At 44.9% G+C, this 19,311-nt stretch overlaps 3 protein-coding genes across 3 annotated transcripts, besides 6 other annotated features; 2 read left to right on the forward strand and 1 right to left on the reverse strand.

Annotated features, from left to right (window-relative positions):
• Positions 1-354: 354 nt before the first annotated feature.
• Positions 355-374: a microsatellite.
• Positions 375-588: 214 nt separating this feature from the next.
• Positions 589-617: a microsatellite.
• Positions 618-705: 88 nt separating this feature from the next.
• PVX_003590 (serine/threonine-specific protein kinase, putative) lies at positions 706-7,083 on the forward strand (the record flags this gene model as incomplete). The annotated part of the gene is made up of 1 exon (XM_001612907.1): positions 706-7,083. One exon carries the CDS (start codon positions 706-708, stop codon positions 7,081-7,083), a length of 6,378 nt encoding a protein of 2,125 aa, XP_001612957.1.
• A 2,753-nt stretch (positions 7,084-9,836) lies between these two features.
• Positions 9,837-9,878: a microsatellite.
• Positions 9,879-10,001: 123 nt separating this feature from the next.
• Positions 10,002-10,138: a microsatellite.
• On the forward strand, positions 10,073-16,131 carry PVX_003585 (hypothetical protein, conserved; the record flags this gene model as incomplete). The annotated part of the gene is made up of 1 exon (XM_001612906.1): positions 10,073-16,131. One exon carries the CDS (start codon positions 10,073-10,075, stop codon positions 15,653-15,655), a length of 5,583 nt encoding a protein of 1,860 aa, XP_001612956.1. The 3' UTR covers positions 15,656-16,131.
• On the reverse strand, positions 15,990-17,983 carry PVX_003580 (DHHC zinc finger domain containing protein; the record flags this gene model as incomplete). Its single annotated transcript, XM_001612905.1, has 8 exons — positions 15,990-16,063; positions 16,355-16,544; positions 16,664-16,710; positions 16,868-16,915; positions 17,055-17,215; positions 17,435-17,581; positions 17,850-17,892; positions 17,977-17,983. The coding sequence occupies 8 exons, from the start codon at positions 17,981-17,983 to the stop codon at positions 15,990-15,992; spliced, it is 717 nt and encodes a 238-aa protein (XP_001612955.1).
• Positions 16,444-16,614: a microsatellite.
• Positions 17,287-17,308: a microsatellite.
• Positions 17,984-19,311: the final 1,328 nt, after the last annotated feature.

Consider the following 19,311-nt stretch of genomic DNA (forward strand, 5'->3'; position numbering starts at 1 on the left):
TTTTTTTTTTTTTTGTGGCAAGCCCGCTGCGTGGTACTTTTTCCCACACGAATGGAACTTCCCCAAATGGTTAACACTTTTTAAGAAGGAAAAATTCAAGTGGGGAACAAAAAACTCCCACTGATAATGTTGACAGTCACAGGAGTGATGCCCATTTTTTGTTTTTCCCAAAAAAGGGGAATAACAGGAGGGGTTACTTTTTACCTGACCGGCAAGGCATTATTCGAATTTTTTTTTTTTTTTTTTTTTTTTTTTTTGCATGGTTGTGCGCGAGGAGGTTAGAAGGAAACATTTGCGTAAGGAACCTTATGCGCTGCTGAGAAGGTGTGCACTGCAGGGAAAATATACGCGGCGAGGAAAATAACGTTGGTAGGATTATCCATGCCGCTAACGCAGATGAGCGTGTTTTTTTTTTTTTTTTTTCCCGAGTTGTACTGATCAGTAGACTAAAGATAGCGGCACATTTCAAAATGTTCCTTTTAAAAATGTGGTTGTGGGGAGGGGTAACATAACGCAGCGGAACAATCGTGAAGATATAAACGTACGTACGTGCGTGCAAAGCGCACTATGTGTTGGCAGTTTTGTACATACAACTCAGATTTTCCATTTTGCCAACGTGTACTTAGCTCAGAAGACCCCCTTTGCACTGCTCATACAAAATTTGGGTAATGACTCAAACAGCGTAAGGCAAAAGATGTTCAAAAGATGTTCCCAGTTGAAGCGGAAAACACCCTGGAGTATGGAAAAAAAAACACGAGTAAGAAAATTACTCATGGGGAGGTTAACCGGTTAGAGACAGACGAGGCGGTTAAAAGGGAAGGGAATGGAGCATATGAAGTGGACCACAATAAGGAGAGGAATAACGTTCCAATTACCTTTGCGAGGGGGGTCGAGGTGGGCCAGAAAAAGTGCTTAATGGGCAAAAATGGGGAAGACAACCTAGGCGAAGAAACAGCATTGATTGAGGAAGCACCTCCTTTAAGAGTAAACCTCACAGGTGAAGAGGCTGATGAAGGTTCACATTCAACGGTGACGAAAGAGGCGAATGTGATAAGTGAAACCACACCAGTTGGCGAACTTCTTCGGAGCAGTAGCCACGAACCCGCCTGGGATGATAACACCTTTGGGAGGGATAAAAGCGCCATGAGGTACTCCCTCCCTCGAAGGAACAGCACTGTTGATTGTGAGAAGAAAGGAAAGACAAACCGCTTGGTTAGTCCCCTGAATGAGTCAAATAACCCTTTGGCATGTTACCCCAAAGGATGCCACAGCGAAGGTTGCTACCCGGATGTTCCGCAGCCACATTTTGAGCGCCACGTTAGTAAAGCGGTAAATTTAGCAAAAACGAAATTGAAAAACTGTGAAGGAGGTTTTTCTGAAAGTGGGAAAATCACGAATGGGAGCTACGAAAGTGTGGAGGGATCTCCGTCTAAGGATTCCCCTTTGGGGAACCCACTCGTGAAGAGGGATGCCATCCACTGGGATAACAACGATTCTGCGCTATGTATAAATAGTGGGGATATTCCCGAAGGCAAACTAAAGGATGATGAAAATGAAGTGCACGAAAATGAGGAGCGGACAGAAGGAGAAGAGACCGATGTGAGCACAGTTAACAGTGCCGAATCGGTCGATGACGCTGCAACACATGGGGGGATCCAAGAGGGGGAGAACCATCAAGTGGGGAACTCAAACAGGGGAGATGCAACCACGTTTGACGTGGTAAAGGTGGGCAATTCGCATGTAGGCAGCCACCACTCGGGTGGGAACATTTTGGAATATAAAAAGGAAGAGGAAAATTGGGAGCACTCAAAGGTGGAAGGAGAAACATGTGAGGGGGTGAACAGCGGGAGTGCCGCAAACCCTGTTAGCGCAGAACGGAGAAGTGAGTCTACTGGTTCTGATGTGGCCTCCCCGGAAGGGGGTGAAATGGAAGGCACGGAAAAGAAGTCCCTTACGGTGAATAAACACCCTGTTAAGCAGCGAGGCAGTGCCCATGCAGACGAAAGGGAAAGCAAAAGGGAACAAATAAAGTACACACTTCACCGCAACGGTACAAAGCCGCAAACCTTATTCAGCACCGATATGGGGAAGAAGAAAATGTTGCATTCCCCAAACGGGGCAGAAATAAAAACGGGCGATTGCACTTATCGCTTTGTTCATCAAATGAGCAGAGCGGCGAAGGTGCATTCCAATGCCAGCACCGTAAATTTTTTAAAAAACAATGTAATCTTTTTGAGGAAAAGAAGAGGTAATAACACCTGTAAGAAGGGCAGTAACCACCGGAGGAGCTGCAGCGGTGGCAGTGCGGATGCGAACAAAGAAGGGGGTGGGAGCAGTAGGGACCTACCTAAGGAAGATGGCGTAGCACTGCATATGAGAAATACCTTTTTGCCCCTCCCAAAGGGAACGTCAATATTTGTGGAGAAACGTGAGACAAATGGGAAGTGCCCAAGTAGGGGGAGAAAGGGCAATTCTTCGAGCGATAGGGAGAGGGGCGGCATGGTGTGTGGGGGTGAAGAGGAGCCCACTTCCCCCCATTTGGAGGGTACACCGAAAAGGGAGACGTCACAAAATTGGCTGAGCAGTGAAAGCAGGTTACCGATGAAGCAGGGGGGAGGACACCCCTTTGTCGTAAATGGGTTTATATGCGACTTCAATGAGGGGAGAAGAAGTGCCCACGAAGAAGCGCCCTCAAGTGGATACTCACGCAAGATGGACACTCTGGAAGGCCAGTCGTCCCCCTTAAATTGGAAGTTCGACGTAACGGGTGGCCTCAAAGAAGGAGGGGCATCACCACACAGAGTACTAAATATGGACGTGGAGGGGAAGCCAAGTGTAGCAAGTCAGGTGAGACTTCCAACGGATAAGGCACCATTGGGAAAGGAAAAAATTGATGACCATGCATGGAATGGAGAGGAAGAAAAAATGCTTCATTTTGCAAGTACAAATATCGGAAGAGCAGAAAGACAGAGTAACTTAGCGAAGGGGGAGACAACACAGTATAAGTTATTTCACGTCGATGACATGTTTAGAAGTGCCTACCTGGGTGAACCGAACGGGGGAGAGGAGGCGAGGAAGGAGGGAAGGACAAACCACGCTTCTAGCCCAGTTCACCACTGCGTTGTGACCGCAAATGGAGAGATGACCACTTGGGTAGACATAACTCAGAGGGTGGGGAAACAACATCCCCTGGTGAGGAGACCTAATCGTAATGATAACATAATGAACATCTACAGAGGGTCAAAGAATCAGCCACGAAATGATGGCATGCGAAGTGGTTACCTTAGAAGCAGCAAAAATGGGTTTTGCATGAATGGCACAAATTACGGCATTATAAGTATTCCCAGTTGGGAGCCCCGGAAAAACATTCAAGTTGGTATCCCCAGCCAAATGGACAACACCCACGGTGGTAGAAAGGGTGTGGCGAGCAAACCGTTTTGCGATGACCAAACAGGCAGTGAGGAGAAAGACGGTCAGGGAGGGAGCCACCCCCCTTTTAAGGAAACCCTACTGGACCGAATTAACAAATCTATTTTCCAGACGAATAGGAAAAACGAAATAAACCAAATGGATCACTCCTGCATGCAGTCAGAATTGGAAAATAAAAAAACAAAGGAACATCACCTCAGAGGGGGAAAGGAGCAACCTGTGAAGGATGTCTTCCCATTAAAGAGTGGCCGGACCATCTTCCCCCTCTTTACTCCCATGCGAAGAAGCGACAAAGTGACGAACAAAAAAGTGTTTCACATAAGAGAGCGAAATGTGTACGTGGTGGATGACCCCCCAGAAATGAGCCCCCCGGTGGCGTCAAATCGGAAAAATGACCCTCACCTGAACGAATTTGTAAAAAATAAATTGCTAGCTAAAGGAGGGGGATGCAATTTTCTCCGTAATTGTACCACACAGATGAGAGAAAAAACAGATGTGGGAGGTTCAAACGGGTTCTACTATGACAGAATGAAAAGAAGGAACAACAACCCCTATGTGCATAACTGTAACGATATTGAAGACAAGTGGAGACCCCCCTTGGACGGCCTTCTCAAAAATTGCTACAAAGAAAGGAGAGGCAGTACAACTGGGGAGAAATATACCAACAAGAATTTTACCCTTAACAGGAGTAGGAACAATTTGAAGAGTCGAAATAAAGCGTTTGGCATTAGTGAGGAGGAGGGGGCTTCTTCTGCCCTGTTGGCCAGCGGTGAGGGGAACTACCCTCAAGAGCACACCCGGGGGGATGTCTTAAATGGGTGCGGCGCTGGCAGAGGTGACCCATTAACGACGATAAAGGGACAGGAAAATGACGTGAAAGGGGGAGAGGTGGGACGAACCTACTTGGAGAGGGCTCATTCGGAATACCATATGAAGATGTGTGGGGATAGCGAAAATGTAAAGGAATTGGCCAAGCAAAAAACGGAAGCAAATTTATGTGGCAATAATAAGCGCGTTGGTGAGCAGGCGGAGAGATTCAATTTTTTTCATAGCGAGCATGATTTATTTAACGGGCAGAAATTAAGGCTTTATTTTTCCAAAGGGAAAAACGCCCTGCATAGTGGGATTTTTAAAATAAGGGGCGAAGTTGGGACATTCTCAATTTTTAAAAATTTCCCCTTTTTCGGGGAAGGGGCGAAAATGAGTGACGCGGAGGGCGCCAGCCAGGAGTCGATTTCGTATGAATGTAGGTATAACGCCGAGTTGGTGTGTCGCCCGGGGGGAGCGGCGGGAGCGGGTGGAAGGCTCGATGGGGGGTGCGCTGGTAGGGAGGACAAGGACGACAAGACTGAGGCAACTGCAGTGAATTCGCCGAATGGAACTCGTGAGGTACACAAGATCATTTGTGGCGCGAGTGAAGCGGGGGAAGCCGTGTGTGCAGGATCGGGCGGCGAGGCAGCGGGCGCGATTGGCCAAATAGGTAGCGGCGGTAGAAGTGGCCAACGCGGCGGACGCGGCACAAATGCGTGTAACGAGTTGGCCGGCGGAGAGACATCCCCGGGGGAAGGCGCACAAGTGAGTGCACTGAGTAAGCGAAAGGACGAAGTGGATGGGGCAAAGGGGGGAGAGACTCTCACCGAGGTGGATCAGTGCATACTACAAAGGGGTCACGAAGAAGGGATCGAAATTAGCGCCGACGTTGCGAAGGACCACATTACAAACGCAGTGCGCGAAATGGGTGGGGGCGAAGAACAGGAAAACTTGGAGAAACAGAAAGATGCTCTGTTTGGCGGGGAAGAGAGTGACCCCTTTTTCTGCCCCAAAGATGGAGAGCCAAGACTGGCGGAGAGTGCCAACTTGCGATGCAGCGAAGAACATAACTTGAAGAGGCAAAAAAGTGATTCCACAAGAAGCTCAAATGAGATGCTAGAGAATTTCGAGAGGATTGCCGAAAGGATCAACTTCATTTTAGATGACACGGTGGAGTTTTTTAAGAAAAATTTGTATGTGCATAATGGGTATGGGTCTGTGAAGGTGTCCAAAGAGGAGACGGGGTGGTTGGGCGAGAACACACTGGGTGAGTGGTCTCACGTGTATAAGATTAATAAGGTGGTTTGTAAGGGGGCGCACGGGGTGGTGTTTTCCGCGTGGAGGGGGGAGGATTCGGCTAAGCAGTGTGAAGAGGAGGCGGAAAGGGGAGAAGCGGGGCATAGCACCGATCAAGGGAACGCTGAGGGAAGCGGTGAGGGAGGCGGTGGAGGAAGCGGTGGAGGAAGCGGTGAAGAAAACGGTAAAGGAAAAGACCAGGACAACGCTCAAGGAAACGCTCAAGGAAACGCTCAAGGAAACGATCGAGGAAACGATCAAGAAAACGTTGAAGAAAACGTTGAAGAAAACGATCAAGGAAACGATCGGGACGGCGACCAAGAGAGCTATGACGAAGAGAAGCTGGTGACCCTGAAAATCGTCAACTTGCGCTATTTAAGCAAAAAAAACAGCCTGCGGAGAATCATGAAGGAGGTGCATTTCTTGCAAATCTGCGACCACCCCAATATAGTTAAGTACCACGAATCCTTTTTCTGGCCCCCCTGCTACCTGGTCATAGTGTGTGAGTTCCTCTCAGGGGGAACGTTATTCGATTTGTATAAAAAATGCGGAAGGATAACTGAAGATGTGTTGGTGCACATTCTAGACGACGTATTAAAGGCGCTACAGTATTTGCATAACGAGTGCACCTCATGTTTAGTCCATAGGGACATCAAACCGACGAACATCGTTTTTTCCAAAAGTGGAGTGGCAAAGATTGTAGATTTCGGATCCTGCGAACGGGTGGAAGATTTAAAAATGCACGAAGTTGTGGGAACTCTTTATTATATTTCTCCAGAAATTTTGAAGAGAGAAAAATATGACTGTTCAGCAGATATCTGGTCGTTAGGAATAACCATATACGAAGTGGTCATGTGTGCATTGCCATGGAAGGGGAAGAAACATATTGAGGAATCTATCAAACAGATTGTTGGTTCCTCTCCCAAAATTAATCTGTGCTCCGGTTTTACCAAACAGTTCTGCTTCTTCGTAGAGTCCTGTTTGCAAAATGATCCTGGGAAAAGGGCAAATGCTGCACATCTACTTGGTCATAAATTTTTAACGAAGAAGAGACTTTTACGGAGGAAACCGAGTTCCATTTTCGAAATTAGGGATATTCTCAAAGTGAACAATGGGAAGGGGAAAAATAATATTTTTCGGAATTTTTTCAAAAACCTTTTTTTCCTTAATGATAAGAACAAACGGAGGAGGAACAAAGCGTTGGGCTCCAAGTCCTGCGAGCCGGAAATGTTTTACCGGAAATTGAAGCGGGAGAATTTTGACTTCTTCGAAATTAGGTTGCGAGACGGGAGCAGCAGGTCTTTGGGCCATTTGCACGTGGGTGAGGGGAAGCGGGAAGAAGAAGTGGAAGGGGAAGAAGAAGTGGAAGAGGGGGGAGAGGTGAAAGGGGAGGAAGAGGTGGAAGAGGGCGGCCAAAATGGAAAGGCAGAGCCAAATGTGCACTGCGACGCGGAACGCGCGGAGGGGGGAGCCCAACGGATGGGAAACCTTTCCTCAAACTATCTCGATTCGAAGGAGGACATAGCGAAGCAGCCCGGTGCTGACTAGAAGCGCGCATTGACATTGGGGTGTGTTACTCGGTGAGAAAGAAAAAAAAAAAAAAAAAAGCGTGAAAAAGGGAAAGAAGCAAGCTTGAAAAAGACGAACAGAAGGGCTCCCTCCCCCCTTTAACGTATTACTCAATGGTCATTCACAAATTGTGCGACTGCGGTTCGTTTGCCCCGAATGGGCCATGTGAACCTGTTCCGACTGTCGCCATGAGATAATGTCCCCATTATATCCCCTCTTTGGTGACCACCCGCACTGTCCTTTTCCAATACCCCAATTAAAAAGTTTTCTTTTTCACCTTTAAAAGATATCATATGATGTCTGGCAAGTTGTTTTAGTTGTGTGTGTGTGTCCATTAATTTCCTTTTTGTTAATTTGACGCAGTGTTGGTGTCCCCTCTACGTAGCGTTTCGCGATTCTTTCGCCTACGAGTTAAGGAGATTCACCTTCAGTGCACGTGCGTGTCAGTGAGTTATTTATTTATTTATTATTTTTTTTTTTTTTTCGTTTGTACCGCATTGCCATTTTTGTTATTCGTCATTTTTTCCCTTCTCACCGTTTGCAAATTTCATTTTAACGCTTTTGTCTTTGCAATTAAAAGAAGTTCATTTTTTAATTAAAGGTTTATATTTGTTTCAATAAAATTTTTTTTCTCCTATTTTGGAATGGGACTTGTCCAAAGTGATGCAGACTTGTTTGCGTGCAGAGGTAGGTGCTTCCCCCAACACCTTTATCCTCACCATGTGATGTCAATTTTTTTTTTTGCCAACTTGTCAAATTTTCCGGTGGGAATGTCCTTTCCGTTTATGTGAATAAAGGGTTGCCCCGTTTAGTTTAGAATTATGCCCGTTGTGGCGCTTTTTTGGAGAAGTTCACTTGAAAAGACAACACCAAAGGTTAGGGGTGGCATGTACCTTTCCTCTTAACATAGCAAAGGGGGTGTTCCTTACACTCGCGAAAGTGTGCACGCGCATTGTACATATGTGAAGCACCTGGAAAGGGGGTACTTCTCCTGTAGCTATGGGCTCGCCCTTTTGGAAAGCACTCCAAGATTGAAAAGCTAGGACTGTCAACTGGGATGAACGGAGGTGTAAAATTAGTCAATATGAGTGAACATGGGTGAGAATTTTTTTTTTTTTTTCAAAGATTGCCTAATTTAGCGTAGTTGAGAAGTATTTAATTAAGATTTCCTTTTGCAAAGAGGAAATTATATTTCTTGATTTTTTTTTTTGCGAAAGATACAGAATTGAGTACTTCGGGAGGGTTACGCCGACCAGCAGAATTACCCCCCCTCCCAGCTTCAATCCCTGCAGTTGCACAGGAGGGGTGTAAAAAAATGTGGCAATTTTTTTTTATTACATGAGACATTTTTTATGTTGCCTTTGGGAGGTTTTTTCCTGGTAGGAGTTTTTTTCGGGGATTTCCTTTTTTTTTTTTTTTTGTGTTGCAAAGATTGTGCTGGAAATGGAACGAACGTTTTTTCACTTGTTTGTTAATCTTTTGGGAGGAAAGTTTAGCGGGAGGTGAGCTTTGCGCAGTGTAGAAAATGTGTGAAGAATGTGCGAGGAATGTGCTGAGGGTGTGTACCCAAATCACGCTCTTCTGCGCTCGCTGACGTTGTGTAGCATTATTTTCATTCTGTCATTTTTAACCCTGTGAGTGAGTAAACAGGTATGGATACCTACGTGCGCCCCACTACACACATTCATTCAGTTATTCGCTCCGTGGTGTGGTTTATTAAAAGGGTTTAGAAAAAATAGCCACGGGTGAGAGATGTTACTTGTAAGTTAACTTAGCATTGAAAAAATCCAGGCCTTGACTTTTCTGTTTTTTTTTTTTTTTTTTTTCATTGTTAGCTTTTTCCCTAGTTTTGGCTTTTTTTTTTTTTTTTTTTTTTTTTGCGTGATTAGATTTGGCTGTTCACTTGGCTAATCTCATAACAGCAGCGGCTTCAGCAGTGTGGTACATTTATTTTTTTCTTTTTCATGTTTTACCCTTATAGTAATAAGTGGTATTTATGTTTGATTTCTCTTTCTTTTTTTGAATCCTCTTCTGTGTTTTATCGCATTTTACTATTTTTATGAAGCTTTATTCCTTTTTGTGCCCTTTTTAGTTTAAGTTTTTTTTTTTTTTTTTTAAATTTTTAATTTTTCGCGTCATCTACATAGTGAGTAGTGAGAATTGTTTCGTTTTCGTGAAATTTCACGAATTGGTTGATGAATAAATGTATTGGGGGATCACTCCTCATTTTATGTTATCATTTATTTATTCATTTTTTTTTTTTTTTTTCCGATTGGAAAACCTGCATCCCCCGTTTGGCCGTCCCATTTCTCCCCCCGCGAATTGCCCGTGTGCACAAATGTGTACCGGCAAATGCAGATATCTGAGCGGGCACCTGCACACATACATACGTACATACATTCATATGCATACGTGGCAGGCATTTCTGCAGGAATAGGTGCCTACGCGTTGTGTAATTATACCCTCAGTTTTGTGAACCTCTGGCTACCCGTTGAGTGACCTCCCTTTTTTTGTGGCGGGTCTACTTGGCCGCAACAGTTTGTCAATTTGTTTGCCCCGTTGATTTGCTGGCTCGTTTGCCCGTTGATTTGCTGGCTCGTTTGCCCGTTGATTTGCTGGCTCGTTTGCCCGTTGATTTACTGGCTCGTTTGCCCCTTTGCCCCTTTTTTTGTTTCCCCGCAGCTGCCACCGCGGTGGCCCGTTTTGTTACGTTGTCATTTTATTTTTTGTTTTTTTGAGTACTAACCGTTTGCCCCTGGCTAGTTTTTAGTAATTTTATGCGGGTTTTTTGTAGAGGGGAGTTCGTAAGGCATTGAAGGGAGGAGAAGCTGCATCAGGATAGGGGCAGAAGTGTGTAGACGCGGCTGTGTGTATGTGCACATCGTAACTCCTCCCCTTGACGTCTACATAGTCACTCCTCCCCGTCGCATGGCCCCACGCGGCGCACCGGTTGACCCCCCCAAACGAAATGGTATTCAAATTTAAGAAGAAAAAGAAGGAAGAAAGCTCGGACAAGTTAAGCAAGCAATCGCAAAACGATGAAGGAAATGCCAATGAGGAGGCAGAAAAAAAAGACCACAAGAGTAACTCCTGGTACAAGAAAATAATCGACAATGCAATTATAACGAAGAGCAAGCATGACGATAAGGAGGAGCAGGAGGAGGAGAAAAATGGCGAAGGAAATGACAGCAGGGCGATGGAAAGAAATAAAGATTATCAATTGGAAGAGCAACTGAAGGAAACCCTAAGGTCAATCACGTCCTTGTCAACCAAAATTGTGAATTACGAAACGAAGATTGAAGATTTGGAGAAAGAGTTAAAAATGGAAAAAGATAAACAAGTGGATAAGGCATACGAAAAGGAGTTGAAGGAGAAGGAGAATTTTATTAAACAAAAAATTGGCATGCTAAATGAGAAGGAAAATCTGCTAAATGAGAAGGAGCTGGACATAAATATGAGAGAAGAAAAAATTAATGACAGAGAAATGTTCATTTCGAAAAAGGAAGACAAACTGAATGACATGCAGGAGCAGTACTTGGAAAAAAATAAAGAAAAAGAAAAACTCCATTTTGAAATTGCAGATATTAAGATTTCCTTAGAAAAGCTAAAGTACGAAGTTAAAGATAAAAAGGACTGCCTAGAAAATGTCAGCAATAAGGTAATTTTGAAGGAAAATACTCTGAGGGAGTTAAAAGAATTTATAAGGGAAAAAAACGAAATGATAGAATCGCTTAACGAGAAGATAACAGAGAAGGAGAAAATATATGAGCAGTTAGGGAAGGACGTGGAGGAGAAGAGAAAGATCATCGAATTGCTAGACATGAAGGCAAATGAAAAGGAAAAATATTTCGAAGAAAAAATTAAAGAGTTAGAAAAAGAACAAAATGCGCTTCTGCAAAAGTTAAATAATGTTAAGATGAGGGAGAAGGAAGTTGAGACGAGGGAAAATGACTTCCTGCACATGGAGGACGAGCTGAATGATCTTCGCAGTAGCTTCTCGAAGAATGATTGTCAGCTAAAGATCTACAAATTGGAAATAAAAGATTTGAGCAGCGCCCTTGTGGAGAAGGAGAGAGAAATATTGGACTTGAAAAATACCTACGACGGGGAAATCTGCTCATTAAAGGATCAGATAAAGGAAAAGGAAAAGGAAATCGCCAAAGGTAGTTCCTCCGGTGGTGACGTGGGTGCACAAGATGAGCCAGCTAGCGAAGTTGAAAGTGAAGAAAAGGCGGACCCCAAAGAGGAAGGTGTGGAGAACAGCTTGACCGATTTGCTCAAAATGAAGGAAAGAGAGCTGCACGAAATGAAGGAAAAATACGCAAAGGAAATAGACACACTGAATAGCGAGCTGAATGAGAAAAAGAAAGAATTCGTGGAGGCAAAAAATAGCCACATCAACCAGATAAACAACCTAAATGATGAAATTGAGGAGAGCGAAAGCAAAATGGCAGAACTGAAAAGTGGCTACGAAATGGAGATCAAAAAACTGCGCAGCGAAATTAATGCAGTGCACGAGGAGAAGTACCTCTTGAGCAACGAAAAACAAACACTCAGTGGAGAGATAGACAAGCTGAATGAAGAGAAGAAGTCCCTGGCCAGCGAGAAGGAGGAGCTACATAACAAAATAACCACGTTGAACAGCGAAATTGGGACGTTACATGTGGAGAAACAGGCACTCACTGGAGAAATAAACACCTTAAACGATCTGATTCACACCCTGAAGAATGAAATCAGCTCGTCGGATAACCTGATTAGCAAATTGAAAGAGCAAATGAACGCCATCAACGAAGAAAAGGAAGGAAAGGAAAAACTCATCACAGAGATAGAAAATAATTATAAAAATGAAATAAACGCGCTGAAGGAAAAATTAAAAGACACGGACAATCAAGTGAGCATAAGTATTAGGGAAGAGATGGACCACCTCAAATGCGTCCTTGGCGAAACGGAAAAGGAAAACAAACAGATGAAGGAGGACTACCACAAAAAGATAAAACAGTATGATGAAGAATTGCTATCGAAGCAGCAATATTTTGAAGAAGAATTAAATAACATACGCATCAAATCGCACGAAAAGGAACAAATTTTGATTTTAAAAAATGACGAGTTGAAGGAGTCGAAGCTAAAGACGGAGGAGAAGTACCTCAAGCTGTACGATGACAAAATGAGTCTCCTCAGGAATATGTGCTCCAAAGTGGGGCTCCCCTACAGCGATGAAGTTTCGGTGGAGGAGCTTCTCGAGCGGGTGGGCAACTACGTAAGTGGGATGGGTGAACCGGGGGGTGCGGCACACAGGGGGGAGCAAAGTGAGGAGCCGCATGAGGGGCAGTCGATTGTGGAGGAGACGAATGAACCCCTTTTGAGCGCCCAAACGGCCGACAATGCTAATAGCCTAGAGGACAAGACAACCCTACAGGCGCTACAGAAAGAACTGGAAAGTGTGCAAGAAGAGCACAGAGAAGAGGTAGCCAAAATGAAGAGCTATTTGGCGATGAAGGAAAAAACGATAGAGGAGTCGAACCACACAATCGCCGAGTTGACCGGAAAGATAAACAGCCTGAATGATACCATTTCGTTTTTTAAGGTTAACCACTCTGAGGAGAAAATTAATTCCTATATGGACGAAATTAACAGCTTGAGCTTGACGCTTAGCGAGCTGAAGGCTAAGAATGAACAGGAGCAGTTGGAGAATCGAAACGAAATTGCCAGGCTGTCGGAAGAGCTCAGCGGGTATAAGCGGCGTGCTGATGAGCAATGTAGAAAGAGGAGCAGCGAGAAGGAGAGAAGCGAGTCCAAGAGGGGAGACACAAGAGGTGACTCCGAGAAGGAACAAATCTCCGAGTCGGACGTGGAAGGGGGGGGCAATTTAAAATCCTTTTTACACTTTCCCCTTCGAAAAATAAAAGGGAAAAAAAGAAAGGCCTCTAAAACTGAGAAGGAAATACAAACGGAGCTTAGGAGAAACGAGCCAGAGAATGAACAGAGTGAGAAAAATGAGAAGGCGCCTAGAGGAGACAGCCTGGAGGTGGACCAGTACAAAAAGGAATTGGAGGAAAAGGCGAAGATTATTGAGGACTTGAAGGACAAAATATGCACCCTGACGAATGAGGTTATGGATTTGAAGAATGTGAAGAACGAGCTGGCTGAGCGGGATAGCAGCTTGGCGAAGGCGGGCGAGGAGGCGGAAAGGCAAAGAGAGCAGTTGGACACGCTGAGCGCCCAACTGGGGGGTGCAAACGGAGAGGTGGAGAGGCTCAACGAAGAGGTGGAGAAGCTGAAGGAGGGAGAGGCACAATCGTGGGGGGAAGCGGAGAAGTGGAAAGGGGAAGCAGAGAAGTGGAAAGAAGACGCAGCGAAGTGGGAAGCGGACACAGTGAAATTGAAAGAGGACGCAGCGAAATGGGAATCGGACGCAGTGAAGTGGGAATCGGACGCCGAGACGTGGAGGAAAGAAGCGGAGGAACTGAGAAGCAGCGCGAATCAATTGAACGAAGAATTATGCTCGAAGGAAAATAACTACGTGTTGAAGCTGAACGAAAATGTGGGAGTTATACAAAAAATGAAGGACTCAATTGATGCACGTGAAAAGGAGAAGGAGAATTACGTTCGCGAGATAAACGATTTGAGAAACGAACTCGAAGGGTTGAAATTGAAGCATGATGCGTTGAGTGAGACGTATAAGCAGTTGGAGGGGAAGAGCAGCCCCCCCAGTGGAGATGACCCCCCTGGTGGAGATAACTACACCAGTGAGGGAGAGAATAAATTAAGCATCCCAAATGAGAATTGCGAAATGGACCAAGCGGAGGAAGCGAATGCCAACCCAGGTGTTCCCAAGAGCGAAATTGCCACCGAGGGGGGTGTCTCCTCATTGGCAGTGAACGATTACATAAGCGAAATATCGCACCTGAAGGAAGAAATAAACAGACTAACCCTACTGTATAGCAACGAACTGAACGAAAAAAACAGCTCTGATATTAGGACCAAAGAGCTGCTGAGCCAGTTGAAGGAACTCGAAGTGAGGGATAAAGAAAATGAGGAAAAGATTGCTGCGCTGAGCAAAATGAATGAGAAAATGAAAGCGAAAAATGAAAAGCTGAAATCGGGGAAGTGGTTATCTAGGAAGGACCACGCGCCGAATGAAGAGGTAGATATCGCAGGGGAGGAGCGTAAGAAGAAGGAGAAGGAGAAAGTGCCTCACCCGGATGTGAAAGAGGAGAGTCTGTCTTCAGAGCATGTGAACACACTGGAAGGAAACACCTACCGCGTGATGAGAATAGTTGATGAAAGTAGCCCCGCGGGAGGAGGCCAAATAATAGGGTCCTACTTGTACACCAAAAAGGTGGAAGATTTACACGCAGTAAATGGAGCAAATGTGGCAGATGCACAGCTGGCTGAGAAAAACGCAATCACAGTTGTGTGTCTAATTCTAAGCGAAATCTTAAGCCTCCTATTTTTGAACGATCAATTTGTTAACGCCTTTGAACGGATAAACAAAAGTCTGTGGAAGCTTATGTACATGCCTGAAGAGATTAAAGCGCTGCTTCTGAGGTATTTTTCCTTTATGAGTAAGCTCAGGGATTATGCCAAGGAGGTGCACGGGAGGGTGGAAAATGAGAGGTATGAAGACAGCCAAAGGCAGGACAACCAACGGTACGACGATTCGTGGTTACTTTTTCAAAACTATTTGGAGACGTCGAGTAGTATCAAGAGGGACCTGGTGTGCTTCATTTTGGAAGAGAAGGAAAATGAACTAGCCGAGCTGGGCGAGCACTATGGTGGTGGAATGAGAAAGGGAGAGGAAGTAATCGGGGGAGTACGCGGAGTGCGCGGGGGAAAAATCGCCGACATCATAAACCTTTCAAAGGACGAAATGAGATTGAAGACCATAGCACAGTTAAGAAGAGACCTAGATTTTGAAAAGAAATCGAAAACATTGCTAAGCAGGGATTATCAGTTGTTACTTTATAAGTACCAGGAATGCGTGAGGAAGCTAAAGAGGGTAAAAAATATGATAAGGCAGCTAAATCTGAACGACCATTCAAATAGAGGCAGTTTCGCCTTAAACAGGGAGCTGGACAGGTGTTCCGAAGTGAGCAACGAGCGAGGTTTTAACGAGGAGGGGGGTGATGAAGATTCGCACGGAAATTACAAAAACTGCATTCTGCAAGACAATAATAATAATAGCAGTGTAAATAACTATAATAGTAGTAACACCAAATTGGAGAGTCGGGAAAATGTTCTAATCAAGGACCTAATCAATTTGAGGAGGGCGCAAAAGGTGAAGGGAAATAATTTGATCCACTGGGGCCGTCCCAGCATGATGATGGGGGGCAGGTGTCACCAAGACGCTTCCCATGTGGTAAGGGCGATGGTAAATGGACCCAAAATAAGCAGCCAGAATATCTTCGCACACATGAACAGGCTGAGCAATGCGCCCAAAATTAGCGACCACTTGGATGACATGAAAAAAATGAAAAATATTTTTAACGAATTTGTTGAAACCAGAGGGGACGTTACGTTTGTGCACAGGAGTCCCTTCTGCGAAACGTGACACCCCCTCGGTGAATTATTTGTCCTGCAATTGTTTTGGTGCGCTCTTTACGAAGGGGGTTTATACGCCCACGAGTGTGCCACTCCTGTGTGTTACTCGTGTGTGTTACTCGTGTGTGCCGTTAAATACGTTGCCGCGGGAATGTTCATCTTGCCGGCCAAATTGTAGGCCAGTTCGGGCACCCCATTGGGGCACACACACACGTGCGTATAAACGCGTGTACACGCCGCTACCTGCGCGGGGTTACTACGCGACACCGCTCGTGGCGACACCCCTCGTCGCGACAAGGCCACCTTGGCACGCGCAAGCCTGGCAAGTATACTCACTTGCCCTATTATGAATTTTTTTTAAAGAACTCCTCCACGTTTTTTTTGTAAAACAACACATCCTGTACGTTCTTTATGAACCCTGCGGGGGAAAAAATACGCAAATAAATACGCAAATAAATACGCAAATAAATACGCAAATAAATACGCAAATAAATACGCAAATAAATACGCAAATAAATATGCAAATAAATATGCAAATAAATATGCAAATAAATATGCAAATAAATATGCAAATAAATATGCAAATAAATATGCAAACAAATAAGCAAAAACATCACATCGCCCTGTGCCATGCTGCCTGCCACATATGTGGGAATTTTCCAACACGATGCAAACGCGCCGGCGTAGCTTTCTGGAGGTCCGTCCGCACCTTTGTTGTAAAACTGCCTGTTCACGGGAGTGCCGCCCTTCAAACTGACGTACTTTGTCTTCTCATTGCTCGTGATGTTCACGCAGAAGTTGAAATAAATTTCACGCGAAAAGAGGAGCGCTAAAAGGGAGGCGCTGAGCAGGGATACCACAAACAGGGAGAAGGTGGGGCTGCATTTGGAAAATAGGTACTGCAGAGGGGGGGATATAAGAAATTTGGCATGGAGGGGAGGCGCGATTTGGCTGCCTATCTGGCTGTCTATTCACTCGCCCGTTTGTGTGTTTATTTGCCCACCCGAGCGATCGTTACGCAGGAATTCGGGATCTCCTCGTTGCTCCCCTTGTGTATAAACGTGGCTGCGAGGGGGAAGTAAAAAGGGGCTCTTTCGCGCGTGCACATGCATCTACACGTGTGTGCGTGAACGGAGGGTCAGGGTTAAACGTGTGGTATACGTTCTTCCCATGAGAAGGTGTCACCAACTCGTGGTCCCCTTTTCCTTTCGGGGGTCCATACCTTTCAGAAGGTTTTCATATTTGATGATGTTATAAAGGCAGCGAAAAGCTACAGAGGGGAAAAAAAAAAAAAAAAAAAAAAGGATCGAATGAATGAGTGAAACTAGTACAGACGCACTTGGAAAGGGTCTAACAATTGGTAGTGGTACTGCCAATGGGAGATACCCCCCTCTTTCCCCTTTGTTTACTTATGTAGAAGGAGTGAAAGGCAATTGTGGCATTTGCGCAAATGAAAGCAAGGTAATAACTGCTGTTATATCCGCCGATGCAATTGTTTAACAGAAAGCAGTGGTGGTCGTAGCGCGATATGCACGACAAGCAATATTTGCAATGTTTGCTCCGCGCAGGTCTGAGAGAAGGAACAAATTTTTTTTAATGCGAATAATACTCTGCGAAATTCTTATGTTCTACGTTGGGTTGGTGCGTGTGTCTTTCTAGCGCCCATTAGTGTTATCTACGTAGGGTGTAGGTGTAAATTTTCTAAAGGAGGGATCCCCAAATAACTCACTGATGCTTCACCTTAGCACACTCTCTTTGCCCTTATGTGCAGGCGCCCTCCTTTCCTTACTTTAACATCTGACATGTGCTGCATTTGTCGTTTTGGTGAAAAATGACTTCATCGTAGGGGTAAAATTTCAGGTGCTTATCTAACGAGGTGTGGGATATTCTGCCTGCACAGTTTAGGTGGATTTTTTTTGAGCAGTAAAATGAGGGGCTTAAAGGGGGGGGAAGTAAGGGGTGCCTACATGGGATCCCCCAAATTGTTGGCGTCGAGAAAATTACCGGGGTCGCTTAGGGAGCATGCAAGAAAGGATAAAGCGCCACTTAAGAAAAGTAGAGCGGAAAAAATTCTGCGGTTAGAGGGGTGGTGTTGGTAGGAGGTGTACACGTTTGCACGGGTTGCTACGGCTGCCTAGCCATATGCAATAGACGTCAACGCGGACACGCACGTCGGCCAGGCTTAAGTGGTGAAGGAACCAAACCTGTCGTAGCCCGAGGGATGGTACTGCTCCAAGATAACGTATGCTAGGGGGAAAAAAGGAGAATTGATCAAATAGGGTTTCAAAATAGTCATCAGGTGGGTCATAAATGTAGTGCATTTTTACGTACATTCCATATGGATTATGAGACAACCACTGAGGAGGTAGAAAAGGTAGAGGGCCTACAATTCGTATGTTTTGAAAATATGGAAGGGGGGGAAGTATTAACTTATGCTTCGAAATTACGAAAGAGTGGGAATGCTTCTTTTGTGAGTCATTTTTTAACTTGGAAAAGGCGACAGAAGGTGTGAAAAAGCCATTCCACGTGTCCTTTTACGGATTGATTCATATTTCTATATGTTTGCTTTCGGATGACATGAACGTGAATGGTCGTTCATGCCGTTTGGGGGGAGCGCGGAGGGGCACGAGAAAATGTGTACTCTGCAAGCATGTGTATGCGTGGCTAGGAGTTGCATGGGGGATTTAAAATTGGGGAAAAAAAAAAAAAAACAGGAAACGAAAAAGGAGTAGGAGAAGAAGGATAAATCCCGCTAGTGCATATTCTCCAAGTTTTACCAAATTTATATTTTCTGCTAAATTTTGGCTGCCCCTTCATGTGAAATAATTTTTCCTTTTCGCGTTATTCGAAGCAGATATGTGAGTGACTCGAGCAAGAGCAAATATTTACATACCCAATTTTTCGCGCGCGCCTTTCCACGTTTCGCTGCGCAGAAGTACGTGTGAAGGAGGCGTAAAAAGGGTTGCTTTTTTTGGCCAAGTCTGGAGATGCAAAAGGGATAGGGGTGTGGAGAGAACACTTCTCTGTGAAGACTTTCTCTTCTTTCAAGATGGAGAACAAGTTGTCTCGTTTATTCCCAACTGAGCGTGAGTATTAAAAAGGAGGAAGATTCGCATTCGTTTGCGCTGTCCCTTTATGAGTGTTGCACTGAGTGGTAGTTAATTTTGTTCTTCTCCCTATTGCGTTGCTTCCATTTGTTGTGACTATTTCTTTTCTTGGTGCACCGTCAGGTTAAAATGTGAGGAAGTGACGTGAATTTTTTTTTTTTTTTTTTTACACAGTATGACATACATTTTAATGACTTTTTTTCCCCATAGCAACAGGCTCCTTAGTGAAAATAAAAAACATCGCCCCGTTCGAAGGAGAGTTGGAGATACAGAATTTCCTTGGACACATGGGTAAGTATCGCCAAGGCTGCTGAACTGGAGCGCTTTATTTTATTGTTGCAGCATTTGGAGAGCTTCCTTCAAGAGGAGCCCCCACTTCTCATTCGAAAGTTTGGTGCCCCTGAGTTTGTTCTCCTTTGCGCATTAGACAATCAGATGAGCGTTCTGTTTTTCCGCCCCCGCGTCACACCTCTCGTGTAAACCGTTTTTTTGGAAGTGCTACCCAGTTTCGAAACTGTCTGCGTGGTGGGTAGACATAAACTGTGAAGCCCCGTGTGCG

Source organism: Plasmodium vivax, chromosome 4 (assembly GCF_000002415.2).
Source record: "Plasmodium vivax chromosome 4, whole genome shotgun sequence".
Lineage (NCBI taxonomy): Eukaryota > Apicomplexa > Aconoidasida > Haemosporida > Plasmodiidae > Plasmodium > Plasmodium vivax.